This window comes from Panthera leo, chromosome A3, assembly GCF_018350215.1.
Source record: "Panthera leo isolate Ple1 chromosome A3, P.leo_Ple1_pat1.1, whole genome shotgun sequence".
NCBI classification, from domain to species: Eukaryota; Metazoa; Chordata; class Mammalia; order Carnivora; family Felidae; genus Panthera; species Panthera leo.
The window spans coordinates 112776586-112796192 of NC_056681.1; the positions used below are offsets into that span (position 1 = coordinate 112776586).

The window sequence follows — 19607 nt, forward strand, 5'->3', positions numbered from 1 at the left end:
CAAAAGACGGAAAACCACTGATTTTGAAGATTTGGTTGACTATATGCTAGAGATTCTTTTTGGAGATTTTATCCTAAGTACTGTGCATATGTTAACTAAAAGATTGTTGCAATGCTAACTATTGTAATTTTATAGTGCTACCATAATTAGCAATGCTAATTATTTTTTAGTTTGGCAATGGGTACCATATTTTTCCTGATATCGCATGCTCTACTAAAAATATTATACAGTATGTATTTGTTCACATGTTTGTTCAAATTTATATTTTAAAATGTTATGAAGTCTCAGCTAAAGAAAATTGATACAATATTCTAAAATTCATTTCTAACAGCAACATACTTGACTATTCTTCCAAAAGCTATGTCAATTAAACTTGACTTTCAAAGCCATTGGCCTGTCAGACTTATATGCAGTAAATACTTAAAATCATACTATTAGAACAGGGACAGAATAAAATGAAAATATGTGCAGAACCTTTATAAAGGAGTTTCTGTAACAAAAAGCATACACCATAATCCAAATGTTGGGGATGTGAACAGAATATATACAAAGCTCCTAAAAATTAATAAGACACCAAGTCCAACAAAAAATGGGTGAAGGAGGTGATAAACAATTCAGTGACCAAGAAATACACATCACCTATAAACAAAGAAAAGATACTCAAATTCCCTAGGAATAAGGGAGGTGCATGTAAATATGCTTCTCACCCATCTGATAAAAACAATTTTAAAGACTGAGAATATCCAATGGTAGAAGGGTCTGAGGAAGGAGGCATTTCAAATGCTGCCACGGGGAGTGCAAATTTGCGCAATATTTTCAGAGTAATATAGTAAGTTTAAAGTGCACATACCTGCCAACCCAGCATTTTCATTTGTAGGAATTTTCGTACTAAGGCACTCCCACAGGTGTATATAAGATACATACATGAAAGTTCACTTGCAGCATTGTTTGTAGAAGGAAAGTCAAGATAGAAGCAAGCAGTGGGAGGGACAAACAACCCCAAAGTCCAGTGCTGCTGGTGACTAAATAAAAGTAGATGTATCCATAAAACAGTCTGTGCAACCACTTAAAAATTTATCATCTTTCCTCTATTCCAATATACCATATTGTAAAATACATTCTGATATAACAGACATTATTAAAATGTAAAAAAATAGCTTGTGGCCATTGTTCAATGCCATCAATTATAAGATACCTCCCATTTCAGAGATGCTGAAGAGTGAAACAAAAAACGAAACGTGTCTTATCGACAATACGGAGTTCAGTTTTAAATAAGCTCTTTAATGTAAATATATGACAATAATATAAATATAGCTATATAACAACAATTAATGTGTAGGACAAAGGTTTGCATGATTAAAAAAAAAAAAAAAGCCCAACTGTTAAGAATGAACATCTCTAAGGAGGAGCAGAGTTCAATTGTGATGGGGTAGGTGGAGAGAGACAGAACCCCTTTGATTAATTCTTTAGAAGGGGTCTATTTTTGAAAAAAAATCAACCATAAAAACCACTGGCTAAGTACAATAGATCTGACATATATAAGAGCACTGTGAGAACATGTCTCAAGGCCCTGTGTACTCCCTTCCTATGGATTTTGCTTTCCTCTCCTTGTGGCATCTGCCTCTGGGGACAGAGGCCATAGTAATGCTAATAATCATTAGCATTCACTCCCTGTGTCCCTGTTCTACCTACATCCTCCCCTTCCTCAACAGCCCAACAGGATAGGCATAAACACCTCTGTTGTACAAACGAGCTGTGCTGGGTGAAGTTATTGGACAGTTCTTGATTCCAGATCCACCCTGTCTGGCCCCAGAACCCATCCTCTTTCCACTACCAGGCTACTATCATCACCATCTATTTCTTTATGTATTTGCTCTTTATCCTTTGCAAGTCTTTTCTCTTTTAAGGGATATTCAAATCATTTTCTTTTTTATGTTACATTGGTTTTAAGTTATCGCCAATCTGAAAGGCTATAAAACAGCTCAAAAGTTGCATTCTCGTGAACTGAAAGTCAATGCATTTCCTCTTTTCAAGGATTTTTTCTACTCTTGCCCATTCTGAGAATTTGTTCATTATAAACTCCCTCACTTTATGCCCACACGGTGTCTTTCTAGCTTTAACAACTCGATTTCAGAGCTAAAGACAAAATAATATACCCAACACTGTCAAGGGCTTTCCTTTCAAGAGCAGTTAAGTGGCGGCAGAGGTAAGAAGTAAGCAGTCAGTGCACAGGCCAGGAGTCACCAAATAGCCCAGACTCAGCACCTTTCAGTCTTCCCGCAACACAAGGAGAAGGGATAAACCAGGAGCCTAGCCTGCTGCATTTCCCATTTGAGCAAAGGTTTATCCTCGGAACTAAACTTGAAATGAAAGGACATTTGTTTGCATACATTTCAATTCCTTTCTACTCTCTTCCTCTATTGTTATAACTCCTTTTTGGTCTCTCTCACAAAGAGGCTGTCATAAAAACCAGGACAGACTTTCTATAGCCTCTAATACTTTTTGCTCTAAGTAGAAACTATTAGAAATGAGAAAGACTGTCGAGAAAAAGGAAGTATCGGGAAAGAGAAATTCTAAAGATCTATGTCACCAATTGCTAAGTTGCATTATGTTTCTTTGGGTCATTTATCATTCTTTGGGGAAGGGAACGAAGGTTTCAAAAATTAATGGCAGGGTCTAGACTGGAGGTAAACCAGGAGCCATATGTTTATGCAACCCTGCTCTTACACACACACACCCCTATCCCCACCCCTGATGAAAGTAAGGAATCAGGAGTGAAGATGAAGATACAGACGTGAAAGAACAGTCAGGATCCAAAGGAGGGAGGTGAACCTGTTCCCAAAGGCCTCCGGCAGAAGGAACTGGGTGAGGGCTCACCTGAATCCTTCATGGGGCAGAGGGCACACTGCATACCCCAGGCCTCTCCATACAAACAGCAGCATTCAGTGTAAGTTGTCTGCTTGCCAACAAGAGGCCGGCTACACACATACTCATCACTCAGATGTTCCCAGCACAGATCCTGGTAGACATCAGTTTCTTCTATTTGTTCTGAAAGGGAAAACATGGTTCCATGACAATTGCACTGTTATTCCTACTTCATAAACACAGCGGTGGAAGCCAGCGAGTCTCAAAGTTTCCATCTCTATTTCTCAGACTGACTTCCAAGTAAAAGTCTGAAGCCAGCCTGGTCTTTCCATGGATCAAACCTCTGTCATCTCTAACAGGGTGTCATTCCATCAGCTGAAATTCAACCTGCCCGTCATGTTCCAATTAAATCCCTCCGTCTGCAGCTTCCCATCGTTGTAGAAAGCACTGCACGCTCTTCCTTCTATAGTCCATAATCCTAAAGCACTGATCTCTGATTTCCCAATCTTTCCTTTTTTACCTTGACCCTTCTGTCAATTCCTACCATTTCTTTCTACGTAACACTTTGCAGATTCTTGCTTTCTCACTCAATTCATTCACCAAAGCCCTAGTGACACTTCATGCTACAGTACTCAATTCCAAAGTTTCTGCCCTTCAATTGACTTCATCCAAAGTGGTTACTGACAGGGATGATGGATAGCTCAATTAAGCCAATTAGGAGTGGTGCATCATCTCACTGGCGACAGAGAGGGATTCCAATCAATGGACGCCAGGGGTCCCCACCACCTTGTTGGATTCCATGGTCTTTTGGGCCCAGCCTCTTCTGTGTCCTTCAGTCCAGTCAAGCAAACCTGATTATCTTTTCCTGAACTCACATCTTCCTCAGTTGCTTTTGAGGGTGAAATGTGACGAACAGGCACAGAAGAGCTCTGCCATCGGCTCAGCCGATCTATATTCTCTTGGCGATTAAATATGTGTAGGGTACTGAATCTCCTACATACTGTTAGGCATCTTATTATTTTTCTTCTATTCTCTCTCATTTTTAAAAACTGTTCATCTATTTTTAAGAGAGAGCCAGAGAGAGAGAGAAGGGGAGGGGCAGAGAAAGAGGGAGACAGAGGATCCAAAGCAGGCTCTGCTCAGTCAGTGCAGAGCTCCATGAGAGGCTTGAACTCACCACCTGTGAGATTATGACCTGAGCTGAAGTCAGATGCTTAACTGACTAAGCCACCCAGGCACCCCTTCTCTCTTATTATTTTTAGCATCTCATTTTAATTACTCCAAAATACCCAAGGAGTCAATTTTTCTATTTCCCAGTAGCTCACAGTTCAGTCAAAAGGAAAACCTTGACATTTATTTGGACAGAGACTTGCATCTCACATCCAAACATACCATGTGATTCAGTTGGTCGTATACATCTTTTTTCTGAAGCATCCAGGACCATTGGATGGGTACAGAAGCAGTTATAAGAGCCTTCTGTATTAACACATTGGCCATCAATACAACTATTGGGGTCCTGACATTCATCCATATCTTAAAAGAAAAAAAATTAAAGAAAATCAACAATCAGTTGTACCTCATACACTCACCAAACTTTATACACAGCTAAACTGAGTCTAGATTACAGAGGCTGCCACATTTTAATTAACTACACATCATCATCCAAAAGAGAACAGCTTTGGCTATAAAAATATTAAGTTGTATTGATTGGAACATTATTATGTTTCCCTGCTGCTGCTGACATTAAAGAAAGAAAGAAAACATTTAGGAACAGGATATGCTTAGAAATTTAAGATAAAATGCCTCTTTATGATAGTTTTAAAACTATTTCCTTTTGCTATGTTTTTCTGTCTAGTGTATATGGTTTTCTGCTTAAGCCTTAAAGTCTGGGTCAGTATTTAAAAATGACTTTCACTTGCATGGTATGAGTGATGAAACAGGAGGCTCCCCAGACCGAAAGAACACTTCAGTTAAACCAGTGACCTGAATTATAATTCCACATTGAATATTAACTCTTTGCTTGAAATCTGTTCCAAAAGTAGGAAGGAGGTTTTTTTATTTTCTTAAATCTTGCTCAAAAAAAAGATCCATAAACCATTTACAGGTCTTTCCAACATGTGACTTAGATGCAAAGCAATTTTTTTGACTACACAGCATCACTTATTTTTTTCCATCTGTATATTTTCAGAGCACCCTGTATCCTCCTAATACTTACCAAAGCACTGCAATTTGACGGGATCATAGTATGTCCCCTGCTTACAGTAGCATTCATAACCAGGCTGAGTGTTCAGACAGAAGCCATTTTTGCAGATTTCTTGCCCAAAGAGCAGGCATTCATCTGCATCTATGGGGGGCAAAACGGTGAAAGAGAAGACTGAGCTTTGGTCTTTGAGTTAAAAACAGTCTAACGAATACTGGGCTTCAGTTGACTTAGATATTATAATATTCATAGTCCAAAGAATCTTCAGATACAACAGGAGAAAATTCTTAAAGTTAAGCCTAACTCACAGATGTAGAAACAGAATCTGTGACATTTGGGGAACAATGTCCAAAAACATTATTGGAGGAGGTCTTTTTGTAAATATAATTTCTGGGTCACTACCTCCTATCCAATGAAATAGTTTATGAACTTCACAATGCAGCCAACAGTATTTTCTCAAGAATATACCTTTTAAGAAATGTGCCTTTCTCTAAATGTGTATGTTGGCTCATGAACTAAATGGGATGAAGAAAAATCCCCACGAAGAGTTTGATGGAACTTGATGAGTCTGTCTCGGTGATAATGACCAGCTAATGGAAGCACAAGTTCTGAAGGTCTTGGAAGGCCCATTTCTCCACAGAACGTAAAGTGCTCACCGTCTGTCTGCAAACCTCAGTTTACTGTGGTAAGTTGGGGACAATAGGAACATCTGCCTGACAGGAATGAAGCAATTAAATGACAAAATCCATGAAGAAGATTCCACAGACTCTCAAAAAGTGTTTATCCCTTGCTTTCATTGCTATTATTATTACCATCAGTTCTAGCATTTTAGAGCAAATGTCATATCATAAAAAAAAATCATAGGCTTCATGGATGAATCACTCAAAGTTACACAGCTGGAAAATGGCAAAGTCAAGTCCATAATACATAGCTGTTTGGATCTGCAACTAATATTCCAACCATTTACAGCACTGCTAAGACAGGGTGAGGAGGAACTTATTTTTATATGAAAGAGAGGGCGACTTTATGGTAAAATCAGGGCTCTGTTCCATAATATGAAGTGAGATTTAACTATATGCCTGCAAAAACAAAGTATGATATTTGTGAACTTGAAAACTATTAAACACATACTACAAATCAAGGCTTCTTGTTATTTAATTGGACTGAATCATAGATTTATTTAAAAAGCACATATGGAATTTCTTATCCAGCTACTGAGTATCATTAAAACGGTAGTTCTCAAAAACGGATGGACAATAAAAATGTTTAGTCTGTTTTCTAGCCACTTAGCAGTTTTCAGTATTAGACTATAAAGGGAAGAAAAAAACCCCATAGTGTATATAAGAGGTCATAATATCTCTATCATGGAAATGTCAAAAGTGAGTAGTTAACAAGGAAATACTCATAGATGTGGCTTAAATTTCACCAAAATAAAAAGATTGTGCATTTATTTCAGAATTATAGATTACCAGCATTAAATACACAAAACACATTTACTTTAGTTTTCTTCTTTTCCATTCCTTATGATGAATTGGTAGCCATTAGTCAAAGCATCTTAGCAAATAGTAGGATGAGTTCTAAAAAAAAGTCAAGAATCTTAGCTTTGTTGATGACCACAAAGACCAATATAATGATGGTCAAAATTATATGGTCTTAGCTTGTATTATTTATAATATACCTCTGGAATAAAAGCATAAATTTATTAAAATTTATTAGGCACCTCCTAGGTACAGAGTTTTAAGTATTTCTAGTATATTATCTCATTTAATCCTCACGATAACCCTTGAGACATCATTCCTATCTCCAAGATGAAGAGATGGAAACTCAGGAGGGTCACATGACATCCCAGGGCTGCGTGGTCTTAAGTATTCTAACTCCCAAGACCAAACGCTGCCCAGAGTTGACAGGTGCCTTCCCCTAGAAGAATTAAAGGCTTTCTAATCAGTTTCTATGATGAGAAGAGCTATAACTCTGTGGAGCCCAAGCCATGCTTTCACCGGAATGCTGATATGCACACGTGTTACAAATTCATTTCTGTTTGATTCTGACCTTTATAGTTCTCATCACCAGCATCATAAGAGGATTCTCCAGTGGGGACAAAGCCTTTCCCTCTAGGACACATTTCAGCGAATTCAGCTGATTTCAGGAGAGACCAAAAAAAAAAAAAAAAAACAAAAAACAGTTAAAAAGAGAAAAAAATAAACGTTCTCCATTAATGTGTGTTTTAAATTTTGAAATTCAGTTTTTGGTTTTTTTTCCCCCAGACTCCATTAACTTTAAGGCAACTCTTGTCATCTATTCTGGACAAATAAATTCAGTATAATTTCCAAAATTATGGATTAGGTGCGAATAGATCTAATGACTTTAAAATTTTTTACTTGTAATTAAAAAAAAAAAAAACCCTCCTAGTTCATGCACTTCTCATTTACCAACGTTTTGACTGATGTTATGACTTACTTCTCCATTACTGTGGTTTCTAGCATTTTAAAGGTTGAATAAGATTCCAGTCAGGCAAGATCTTAGCCTAAATATGCAAGCTCTAGCTACAGATAATGCGGGATCAGTTTTAGCTAAAAAAGACAGGTTTTAACTTAAAAATGGAATAAAACCGAATTGCCTTTCTGCCAAAATATCATATGGAACCATACTGTAATAGTGTATTCTGCGATGGACTGATGTTAAGTTTAAGAATTCATTTTGAGGTGGGATGAGGGGGATGGCTCCAGCTCTGAATGAAAACATACTGTACGGTAATCTCATCTCAATGCCACTACGGCAGGTACCAGTCAATGTCATCCTTTCAAGGCTTCAATGCAGCAACCAAAATGAGAAGCTTCCAAGGCCCTGGACACCACGGGACCCAACCCAAGTGTGAACACACTGCTCAGCTGGTCCTTACCAGTCCCCACGACAGGGCAAGGGAAGATCTCACAGTTGTCTCCCCAGCCGGCACCGGAGGTACAGCAGCACTCTTGTTTGGTGACATTGGGGGCCAGCACATTATCGCAGAGACTGGCATCGTTTAGATTATAGTAGCATTCTTTCTTTTCTTCTTTGGGTTGATCATCATCTAAGTCTAAAGAGAGTGGAGAGAGTGAAAGGGGGGCCCTCTAGGACACACCAGATCAGTATCACAACAGAGCGGAAAACACAATAATGAAGAGATAGACGGGGGTGGGGGTGGGGTGGGGGGGGTGCCAGCAGCATTTCATTTACACAAAACGGCCTTCTGCTTCAGGTGTGGGTCCTTCCACTTCAAGATAAAAATGCACTGGAATCCGGAATTTTGATACATTTCTAACACACCCCAAGAGTGTAAATCTGTCAAAATCATTTTCTTTTACGTTAAACCAATTGCTATACTCCTATAAATTTGGCCGTGAGAAGAGTTTCCATATCTGCTTTCTTGCCAAACATAGGCCCATTCTATGTGAGCTATAACACCTACTTAAATCAATGAAAATTTTCCCCAACATTTGACCAGAGATGTGGGGCCACACAAAATATTTAACTCTTAGGTGGTTATTTGAATCAACAATGCCCCAATCTTTTCTGAACAGTCCAAGACAGAGTATAATAACCAGGAAAACACTGCAATAACCCCAAATCTCTAAAATAACCTTTTGTTACTGAAAGTCTACTTAAAATGCTGCAAATATAGGACTTTGAACGAAACAATGAGTGCCAGCTAAGCCTTGGGGAAGAATTTCAAGGCTCGGTTCTAGTCCTGGCTCATGTGTGTTCTAGAGGAATATATTTTCCAACAGACTCAGTTTAACCCTCTGTGATAAAAGACAAAGTGATATGAGAGAATACAAACGATGAGAACAAAATTCACTTACTTTCAGATAATACTATAAATGATTTAATCCCATCAGATTTATAGCCTATGAACAAGACTGCGCTTTTAAAAGCTTTTAGAAGTACTGTATTTGGGGGCGCCTGGGTGGCTCGGTTGCTTAAGTCTGACTCTTGATTTTGGCTCAAGTCATGATCTCACAGTTCATAGGTTTGAGCCCACATCTGGTTCTGTGGTGACAGTGCAGAGTCTGCTCAGGATTGTCTCTCTCTACCTCTCTCTCTGCTCCTCCCCCACCTTCTCTCTCAAAATAAATAAATAAAACTTAAAAAAAGGTCAGTATTTTGAGAGTAGGCTTGTAAAGTGGTCTAATCTCTTCTCTACCATATGCTGCAGAGTTCAGTTACTGTGTATGATCCAGTCAGGACTTATTAATAGTTTTTATTTTATGCTATATCAAATAAAAAGCTGACTACTGCCGTGACAATTACTTAGATTAATTTCAATGAAATATTTTCATTAGAACACTTCTTAGATATGAAGGAACTACAAGGACAAAGGGAAAACATTTGCCAGTGAGGATAAGACCTGAAGGTCAACACCTACCTTTGTTTTGCAGTTGGTGCACAATTAATTAGGAAAGTTTAAGGCGTTATTTTCACAATAGTGCCCTATATACTTACTTTGGCAGGGTCAGATTGACTGTAAGGACTAGATTAATACGCCACTTAGCAAAAGTGTTCCTAAAATAGAATTCCACAAAATTCTATCAGAAAAGCAACTACCCTTTCTTTCCTCCTAGGGCAAGGAAAACAAGCAAAATGGCAAACAAAACTCTGATGTACACAGAACATCAATGAGAATGTAGAAGACCCCTTTCACACTTGATTGTGGCTGTTAGATCATTCTATCTTTGACATAATTCAGGCTGGATTCTAAGTCAGTGTCAATAGCTGATGGCAAATTCCAACCTTGAATACAGGTCCAGGAAAAAGAGGAAATGCTGATTTCTACAACAGATTATGAAGTGGTTTTAAGTCCATTTCCTTGGATGTGAAATCAGATAAAACTTGCCACAGCCCTCATCTCTTCTAGCTTTCAAGTGTGCAAAAGACAGAAATGTGTTGTGCCCACACGCAGAGAGCAGTCAACCACCGCTTCCTTCTCTTTACGAGGGGCTCCAAGCTCTTATAAACAGAATTCTTTGGGAAAAGGGCATTTGAAGTTATTATTAAAATCCACCATGAGTCTTGCAGAAAAATTTATAAACTTTCCCCCAACACTTGTAAATTAATTGGCAGCCCATTACTAATGATTTTGCTCATTTTATTCAGTTGACCTAAAAGTACAGCTATTAATGTATGCATTTGGAAATACAAATCAAATCAGCAGCGTAATTAGCTTGTCAATCAAGTTTACAGTCTGTGCAAAGAGAGGGCTGAATAATTGTTTTCTTCTTGCGTTCCAAGTTGTAAGTATGTCATGGCATTTCTTACAACATGGAATAGTATACAGTAGGGCATCATGAAAACTGCTATATTCCTAAGTAATCAGACACCAGAGGCTTATGTAGGAGATATATATATATATATATATATATAAACAAACAAACCTAGGCCTGTTTTCTACAATGTTTGTTATATTCATAGCACATAAACTAAGAAATAAAATTATCTTTTTCTTTTTCTTTTTTGGAAGGAAACTCACAAGTTTTTGCATAAGGGAGACAACCAGTAATATCATCCTATTATTCAGGTTTTACATCGGTTGTTACAAGTCTTGTTTTCTATCCCAGCAGTTTGAAAGCTCAATGTTTATACAGCTGAAATTGGGGGTTAGTCAGGCCCTCATCTGTGTTTGGAAAGAGATGCAAATTCTTTTCAAAAAAACCAGTCCACAAAGGTCATTTTGTGAAACAACAGCAATTTCCCTATCTTTCTAACCTTTAAATAACTAACTTCCTAGAGCATTTTTCCACTGGGGGGAAAACTCATCAGTAAACACAATGCAATGTGATTTCTTTAAAGAATCTCTATGAGTTTAGGTCACTTGCTGCCACAGGAAGAATGGTTAAATTGCCAAGCAATTTTAAAAGATCTAATCAATGGATAGTAAAGTGCCAGGCATTAAAAAGAATAAATTTTATTTTTATTAAAGATTTTATGAGTAACATGAGCCATACTACATACCTCATGCCACAGACTTCTAAGAAATATACTACCTCTCCTCCGGTATCTTTGGATTTGATTTTTCAATTTTATTAAGAGGTTGGCATCACATCTATGTATAAACAGCAATTTGCATAGTCTAATCCTAGGGGGTATGGAAGATGGTAAGAAGTGAGTTTTTTGAACTTTTACACATGTTTCTGAAACAATTTTTACAGAGGCCCTTTCTTGTGATCCACAGAGCAACTCCATGAAACAGTATGTGCAGGTTACAAAGCATCCTTACTTTCCAGAAGAGACGATTTAGGTTGGGTCCAATGTCTCATGCCTGTTGCCTTTCCGAAACCTCTTCTATGGGGCTCAGCTTCTTAGCGTCTCAACTAGCATGAGTTTGTTTTATTTATTTATTTTTTAACTTCTTTGAGACAAATGGGGAGGGGACAGCAGATAATCCTTGCTGGTGTAGAGTTTAGCCACCAGGTCACATAGAGTATAATCATGTTCCCTGGCTCTGAAGAGAAAGTCATGGATTGAGTCATATGGTGCCACTTATGAAGAGCACTTTCTAGAAACATCTTCTCTCTTGGTTCCTCAGAAAGAAGAAGATGTGGTGTTCATTTAGAGGATGGTTTCCTTCGGTCTAATCTTAGCCTTGCTGTCAGGTTGAGGAAATCTGCAACATTTTTCTAATTAAGGGAGACACGAGCATTCTAAATGGGCCCCTGTCTTTCAATTTACATTTGCTAAGTATTCTGAAGGCTTTTATGAGCTAATCTTCTTCATACCTTTCTGGGACAGTCAGGTTTACGACAATGACCAAAGACCCATGAGCAAATACCCATGAGCAAACAATGCCTCCAAGTAAAACACCTGCTAGAGTCCTAAAAAGGCATCAATTTATCTAACTCTGACCCTGGTAATGTTCAGTAAATTACTTTCAACTCAATCATTCACAAAGCTTTATTCCGTTTTTTATTTTAAAATCACCATAGGCACTAATGTTTTATACCAACTCTTGTTTTTTATTGCTTTTCATTATTTTTTTTTAATGTTTATTTATTTTTGAGAGGGAGAGAGACAGAGCACAAGCAGGGGAGGGGCAGAGAGAGAGGGAGACCAAGGGAGACCCAGAATTCGAAGCAGGTTCCAGGTTCTGAGCTGTGAGCACAGAGCCTGATACCTGAGCTGAAATCAGACGCTTAACCCACTGAGCCACCTAGGCGCCCCAACTCCTGTTTTTTATGGGAAAAGAATTTTTAGCATAATATTCTAAGAAGGAATAAAAGAGAACTTGAAAATTCACATATTTCCTTTTTTTCCTAGTTTTCTCCAAGACTTGAAAAATAAAAAGTGTGTGTGTTTTTCAAGTTTATTTATTTTGAGAGAAAGTAAGAATGCAAGAATGAGTTTGAGAACAAGTGAAAGAGGGAGGGAGAGACAGAATCCCAAGCGGGCTCTGCACTGTCAGCACAGAGTCCCATGTGAGACTTGACCCCACGAGCCATGAGACCATCACCTGAGCCGAAATCAAGAGTCAGACGCTTAACCAACTGAGCCCTCCAGATGTCCCGAAAGTGTGTGTCTTTTAGGTGGAATTCAGGAGACAGCCATTGGTGAGTTTCAGAAAACAAGCACGGACAATAGGAGTGGGCTGAACAGGAATGAATGCAAGGAAAAAGGGAGAATGGGAACAGATGGTAACCTTGATGGTAAAGATATGGACCAAGTCAAGAGATTAGAAAGCCAAGCGTAAGAGAAAAAGCACTTGGAAGAGGACTCCTCCACCCAGTTCCTGTCCTTAAGTCAAGCAGATGGGGGAGTCAGGCTGTGACAAGGCTAAGGGAGCAAGTGTAGGGCGCCTAAGCCACACTCCACAGGGATAGGGTGGGCAGGGCTACCACAGAAGGCTGCCTGGAGAGCTAACATGTGAACCAACTTCTTCAAAAATAACTAGAGAAACTGGACAGGAGATAAGGTGGACAGGGGTGAGGAGGAATAAGAAGGACGACTGTACTCAGGTCTGGGCAGAGCGGGGTGAGGGGAGCGGTGGTCTGCGAAGGAAGTCACTGAAGGTGACAGAGAGCCCGGGAGGCGCTGTCATGCAACAAGCGACAGCCGTGTTCCTGATTTAGGCACTGGGTAGAGGACGATGCCACTGAGACTCACCTCATGGCCTCAACTTAAAAGGCAGGCAATAAATACCAGCCAGGTTAAATGAAGGTTCTTTGTTTTTGTTTCTTTTTCCAGCAAAGGAACAGAAGAGAACAGGGGAAGTGAGCCTGAGATAACAACAGGCTGGGGCTGGGCAGGGGGGAGAAAGCCTGTGATTCATGGAGACAGTACTGGACACCGGGAATGTCAGAACAAGACCGGGGTGAAAGAGGAGGCTCCTGAAAGAAGAAGGACGTTCCGTGGAGAAAGAAAAACGGGTGTGACATGCAGAGACGTGTGAGCAGGTGGCGCCCGTGGAGACAGAGAAGAGGCAGGATGTCACAACAGCAAGCGTCGTGGCAAAACGCTGTCACAGGTGCATTGTGAGGGCCTGTGAAGATGACTGGGACAGTAATGCCACATCTGAGGTGACAGGTAAAATATCAGGAAATGTTTAAAGGAAATGTACCAACCCCTCCTCGTTGGGCCATATTTATAGCAAATGCCAGGGCCCCAAATGACTGCTGCCGCACCAGTGTGGGCATCTCCTGTCTCAAGAACATGCAATGGCTCATATCCAGTTGGAGTCTGTCACTTGCATCAACTGCCATCAGTTCATTCAAACACGGACATCTCCTCACTTAAAAACTCAGATGTTATTTTACATCTTATATATAGCAAGTAAAAAATTTCATAAAGGTAAAAGCACAGTTTGGTAATTAGTAAATTCTTCTATGCTCTTTGAACGTGGGAAGAAACCTGATTCAACTTTTTTCCCCCCCAACAAATGAGTATGTTATCCCTAGCCTTACCTACATTTATAGTATAGATCTATTACAAATACACAGTAAGACCTCAGGAGTTTTATGGCATTTTACAATGTTTGCATTTTAAATACTATGCTCTCACTGTCTTTCATTTTTTTTCCTATCGAAGGTCTTTTTTTCTAATCAGAAATTATTTTTAAAAAACTGTCTCAACGTTAATTTATTTTACAGGTTAACTAAACACATAAAAAAAACCCTACTCCGCCAAATGTAACAGTTCAATGATATTATATGTGGTTTCCTGCCTTTAAAAAAATATGTACGTACATAAAACCTGTAGCGGACCTCTCTAGGAGGAGAACAAGGATGCTCTTTGAGTTCAATTGTCAGAATCAGGAGGATGATTTACACGTGTCCCTTGACAGCAGGGAAACGCTTTCATTCTTCTGTTCTACTTGTTATTTAACCGAAAGACATGAAGGAACCATCCGCCCTACAAGGAAGTATAAATAGATCATTCCTCATTCAACTGTGGCCTCCAATCTATCTCTGATAAAACGAATCAGTACTTAATTCTACAGAACTAGCTGCGAATGACACCATAAATACAGAGGGGATACACTCTTGAATGTCAAGACGCAGTTTGATTCAAGAGGTAGTGAGTGTCTGCCATAGGTGAGGCAGTGAGCAAGGTTACAGGGGACGCAAAGATGAGTAAGGCAGAGTATAAGGGTCCTGCCGCCCTGCCAATGACTTTGGACTTCACGCTGTAGGCAGCAATAAGCAGCTAAAACTTGTGATGAGCACTGGGTGTTGTAGGTGGTGATCAATCACTACATCTTACACCTGACACTAGTGTTGCACTGAATGTTAACGAGCCGGAATTTAAATAAAACCTTGAATAAAAATAAATATAAAACCAGATTCATGTTTTGAAAACATCAATGGTGGCAACAGCAAGGAAGAGGAATCGGTGGGATGGAGGGAAGTCAGGAAGCTACCGCCATGGTCCAGGTAAGAGTTGTTGAAGGACTGGCCCAGGGCACTGGTAACACAGGAGCAGGGAGAGCTGAAGGACACTGTTGAGATAGAACTGGCAGAATGTTCTGGAGGCTTGGAGGAATGGGGAGAAAAATTAAGGTGTGATGTCAGGATTCCCAGGACTGATGTTTGGCAATTAATGAGTGAACACAGGTTGGAGAAGGGATGGTAATGAATTTGGTTTGGGGATAATTTCAGGCAGATATTCTGACAAGACACCCTGGGAGAAAGGGCCAATAATAGGCAGCTGGAAATAGGAGTGTGGCTCTGAGGACAGAGGCGGAGGCAGAAGATACTTGGCAGGCTGTATCACGTAAGTAAGAGTTGACTCAGAGAAGACGATTAAATATCCCAAGAGAAGAACAGAGAGTAAAAAGAGGCCTAAACATGCAACTCCCCGGGACATTATTATTTAAGGAATGGGCTGAGGAAAAAGAGTCTGGAAACGAGAAAGAAAAAGACCAGAGCAAGAGGGAGGAGGATGGGGGAAGGAATGTCCTAAATCAATCAGAAGGAAAGCAGGAGGAGGGAAGACGGGAAACCACGGTCAGTTGTTTCACAAGAAGGAATGAGCAGCGAGACGAATGGCTTTAGCATGTAGGTGCTCTCCACTGGCCCAAGGGAAAGGCGCTCTGCGCAGACAAGCCTGGGGGCCCTGGATCAAATGGGGGACAGTTCTGTGGAGGTAGGTGGAGCCTGGAGGTCCCCATCAAAGAATCTGGAGGCCAGCACAGTGACAGAGATTATTCCTGGGTGGTGCCACTGTGGGGGATTTTCATTTTTGATATATTTTCGTATAAGCCAATTTTCTGAGAAGAATATGCATTGTTTTAAATAAAATCACATGCATTATTTTTTTTTCAAAAAGAAAGCCAGTTTAAAAAAAAATGTTTATTTATTTATTTTTAGAGAGAGACAGAGAGTGTGAGCAGGGGAGGGGTGGAGAGAGAGGGGGAGAGAGAATCCCAAGCAGGCTTTGCACTCCTGATACAGAGCCCCACATGGGGCCTGATCCTATGAACCCAGAGATCACGACCTGAGCCAAAACTAAAGGCCGGACCAACTGAGCCACCAGGTGCCCCAGGAAGCCAATTGTTAGAGGTTGGAGTCATGGGGTCCTCGGCCTCGAGAAGCAAAGTGGAAAAGATCCCGGGGTTAGGTTCCCGCACAGCCCTAGCTGTGGGACCCTAAGAAGAGCATTCAGTTTCTCCTTGGGCCTCGGCTTCCTGACAGGTAAATACAGGAGCTGGGCTAGAAAACCATGAAGGTGCTTCCTAGTTGTAGAAGCCTAGGCTCTACCTTGTGATGTGAGAATAAGCTCTCAAATACATTAGAGAAAAATGGATATTTAAGAAAATGCTGCAATAAACTGCATAAAGAACAATTCTTCTACAATGCAAATAATCACTCCAGTTTATGTTGTATAATTTCTGATCTCGTTTATTTGCTTTTCTTCAAGTGAGGAATACCTGCCTCGATTATAACATATATCTTTTTTGTGTTCTTTTCCTTATACCTTCTGTTTTAAAAATAAGCTCAGTTCCTACCCCAGAGTCTCCTCTGTGCACCAATCAAGACAGAGAGCAGCATTCTGTGGGTAAGGCTTGAAGGCTGCAGTTGCCAAGACCACATATTTACTGCTTCTTTTAGAGTGCCCGAGGACATAAAGTTTTTATGGAGCAATTATCACAGGCACTGAGAAAATAAAAGCATCAGGCTGTATTTCATATCCATACCCTCTTACACGTGATGAGTGGCATGGACATTTTTTAGTTCTTTCTGTTGCAGGTGCTTTTAGGCAATGTACAACAATGTAAATCAGTGGCCAAAGGCCCAGGCAGTGAAAACCATTAGACCAGACCTAAAAAATATTAGGTGGGAGCCAAGAAGTAGTTTAGAAACAAAAACCCTAGGACATTAAAATTCAAAAGTACCATAAAGGCTACCTGGTACAATACCCTGCTGGGAAGGGGGTACCCTTCGACCAGTGGGTATCCCACTTGTTTTGGGACACGTCTAGGGAAACACCCGTAATTTCATGACCATTACCTATCCCTAGTTATTGGAAAATTCTGTGCACTGATCCGCAATCTGCTTTCCTGACATCACCCCTTGGCTCCTGTTCTGTCCTCAGTACGATACCACTGTGGATTGTGCTACTGCTCATTGGTGGGATCCCCTCCGACTGGGGAAATTTAGCAGCTTAGTAAAATTCATCTTTCTTGCAAATTCATCTTTCCTTTCCAAATTACTTTTCAGGAAGGATGAGATCTGAGCTGTTGGTCTAGAATGTATATAGTGAAATTATTCTGAATCTTTGTTAAAAACCCTCACTTAAATTTGGTATAAAAAGTTTTGTTCTGTGTAACGGCAGATCCTTTGATTAGAGTAGGATACAAACTCTTCTAGATGGCCCCCATTTAACCAACTTGTTGCGTTAACCAATGTTCTCTTGCCCTCTGAAAGGCACCCAGGCCTGTGCCCACAGCAGGTGGAATGCTCACAGCCAGGAAGCTGCTCTTGGGCAGAAGCACACATTTCCTGCTCTCACATGCTGAGCTGTACGCTGACCAAGACTCATCTGTGATTATTCTCAAACATTCTGTGCCAGTGTATTAATTACTGTAGTTATATAATTAAACAGTATATAGACCAATAAAGTATGAATTGCGAGGAGTTGTTTACAGAACGAGTTAAAGACTAAAGTTGATTCAGTAAATGGAACGCTATCAAATTAGGTGTGGATAAGACAACTGTAGGGGCACCTGGGTGGATCAGTCAGTTAAGCATCCGACTTCGGCTCAGGTCATGATCTTCCGGTTTGTGAGTTCGAGCCCTGCATCAGGCTCTGTGCTCACAGCTCAGAGCCCAGAGCCTGCTTCAGATTCTGTGTCTCCCTCTCTCTCTGCCCCTCCCCTGCTCATGCTCTGTCTCTGCCTCTCTCTCTCAAAAATAAACGTTAAAAAAAGACAACTACACAAAAATTGAGAAAAACGATAAAAATCTAGAGGAATTTTACACTCACGTACTTGGCAAAGGCCTTTAAATTCTTTCTCCCTTTAAAGTAGGTGGTGGAGATCATGCGTAATGTAGTTTATGCAAGACAAGCCATGCAGGACTCTTAAGAGTGGACTTGTACTCAAAACAAGTTCTCGGCCCTCCTTCAAAGATTGGCAAATGAATGTACATTGATACGCTTTAAGTGAAAATTTAAATATTTAGAAACTATATTATCTTTTCCAGGATTCCTAGCTTCAAATGCCTTTTCAAATGGCAGGTCAATTAAACAGCCCTGCTCAAGTCGGGCAGAGAAGTCTCCTCCTGCAGTTGACAGCTGGCCTGCCTCTCAGGACCCTGACAGAGAATTGCTCAGATGAAGATATCATCATAGACAATCTGAAGGCTGCATATAATCAGTTACAGTTCGCCAGGAACTCTGCAGATTGAGGTATGGTAGAGCTGCCAGAAACAAGATAAATTAGTCAGATTATACTGACATGGACCAATAAAAACAACTGGGTATGTATAATATTTAGCAGAAGCCAGAGAACTATGGGGAAAATATGTAAGAAACCATAAAAGAAAAGATTAGATACAAAGAGGAAGGAGAAACTATGTATCTATTGGCAGCTTTATGAAGCTGAGTATTCAAAACCAAGTTCTTTAAAAACGCAGGACAGTACTTAGTGAATTCTGACTGGAAGAACTTTCCAGAAAGAGTCAGTCAGTCGATGAGAGCAAGGACTCTAATGGAGGGAAAAAGGCAAAGCAAATGTTAGGGACTTTATTAAAGAAAAGCTTAAAAATAGGAGATGAGGAACAAAGCTTACAAAATGAATCACTGGACAGTTTTAAGCAGCAGTTAAAAAAATTTTTTTTCAAGTTTATTTATTTGAGATCTTGAAAGAGAGAGGGTAGAGAGAAAGGGAGTGAGAAAGAACCCCAAGAAAGCTCTACACCATCAGTGCAGAGCCTGATGGCGGGGCTTGAACCCACAAACCGTGAAATCATGACCTGAGCCAAAATCACGAGTCAGATGTTGAACCAACTACACCACGCAGGCGTCCCTAAGAAGCCATTTATGATGAACTACTCCAGTTCACCAAATATGATTCAGATGGTCTCACGATCCTATTAAGGTACTATTAATCTCCAAAACAAGAAATGAACAAACTTTAGGATCCCAGACATTTACCTAAACTGAATCTACGTGAAGTGAATGAACCATTCCCTGATGTTGCTGAAACATTCCAGCAAAAAAATACCTATCTAGGAAAAAACATAGTTAAAAAGGTCCACCATTTCAGAACAGATCATAAAAGGATGAGAAATAGATATCCCTTAAGTATTTGGATCATAGCTTACTATTTTAATACTTCATAGAGTACTCTGCCATTAACAAATGCCTTTTACATATAGGATTTTTTTTTTAAATCATAAAATTCTGTGAGGTAAATAAAACCTTTCTATTTTACAAGTGAGAAAACCAAACCTCATAAATGTGGAATGATATGCCTAAGCTTACACAGCTGGAAAATCGCAGACCACCATGGTTATTCCAATTTGAGGTAGTATAAGAAATTTAGAAAATAAAAGAAAAGGCTAAAATTTCCATT

At 39.8% G+C, this 19607-nt stretch overlaps 1 protein-coding gene across 2 annotated transcripts in view; it reads right to left on the reverse strand.

Annotated features, from left to right (window-relative positions):
- LTBP1 (latent transforming growth factor beta binding protein 1) overlaps window positions 1-19607 on the reverse strand; it is a 398959-nt gene that overhangs the window by 23569 nt on the left and 355783 nt on the right. For both annotated transcript variants that reach the window (XM_042933279.1, XM_042933277.1), the window contains exons 27-31: window positions 7965-8141; window positions 7115-7201; window positions 5081-5209; window positions 4258-4398; window positions 2878-3048 (exon numbers count right to left, since the gene is read on the reverse strand). In XM_042933279.1, the coding sequence (XP_042789213.1) occupies window positions 2878-3048; window positions 4258-4398; window positions 5081-5209; window positions 7115-7201; window positions 7965-8141 (705 nt within the window). The remainder of the gene's footprint in view (window positions 1-2877; window positions 3049-4257; window positions 4399-5080; window positions 5210-7114; window positions 7202-7964; window positions 8142-19607) is intronic.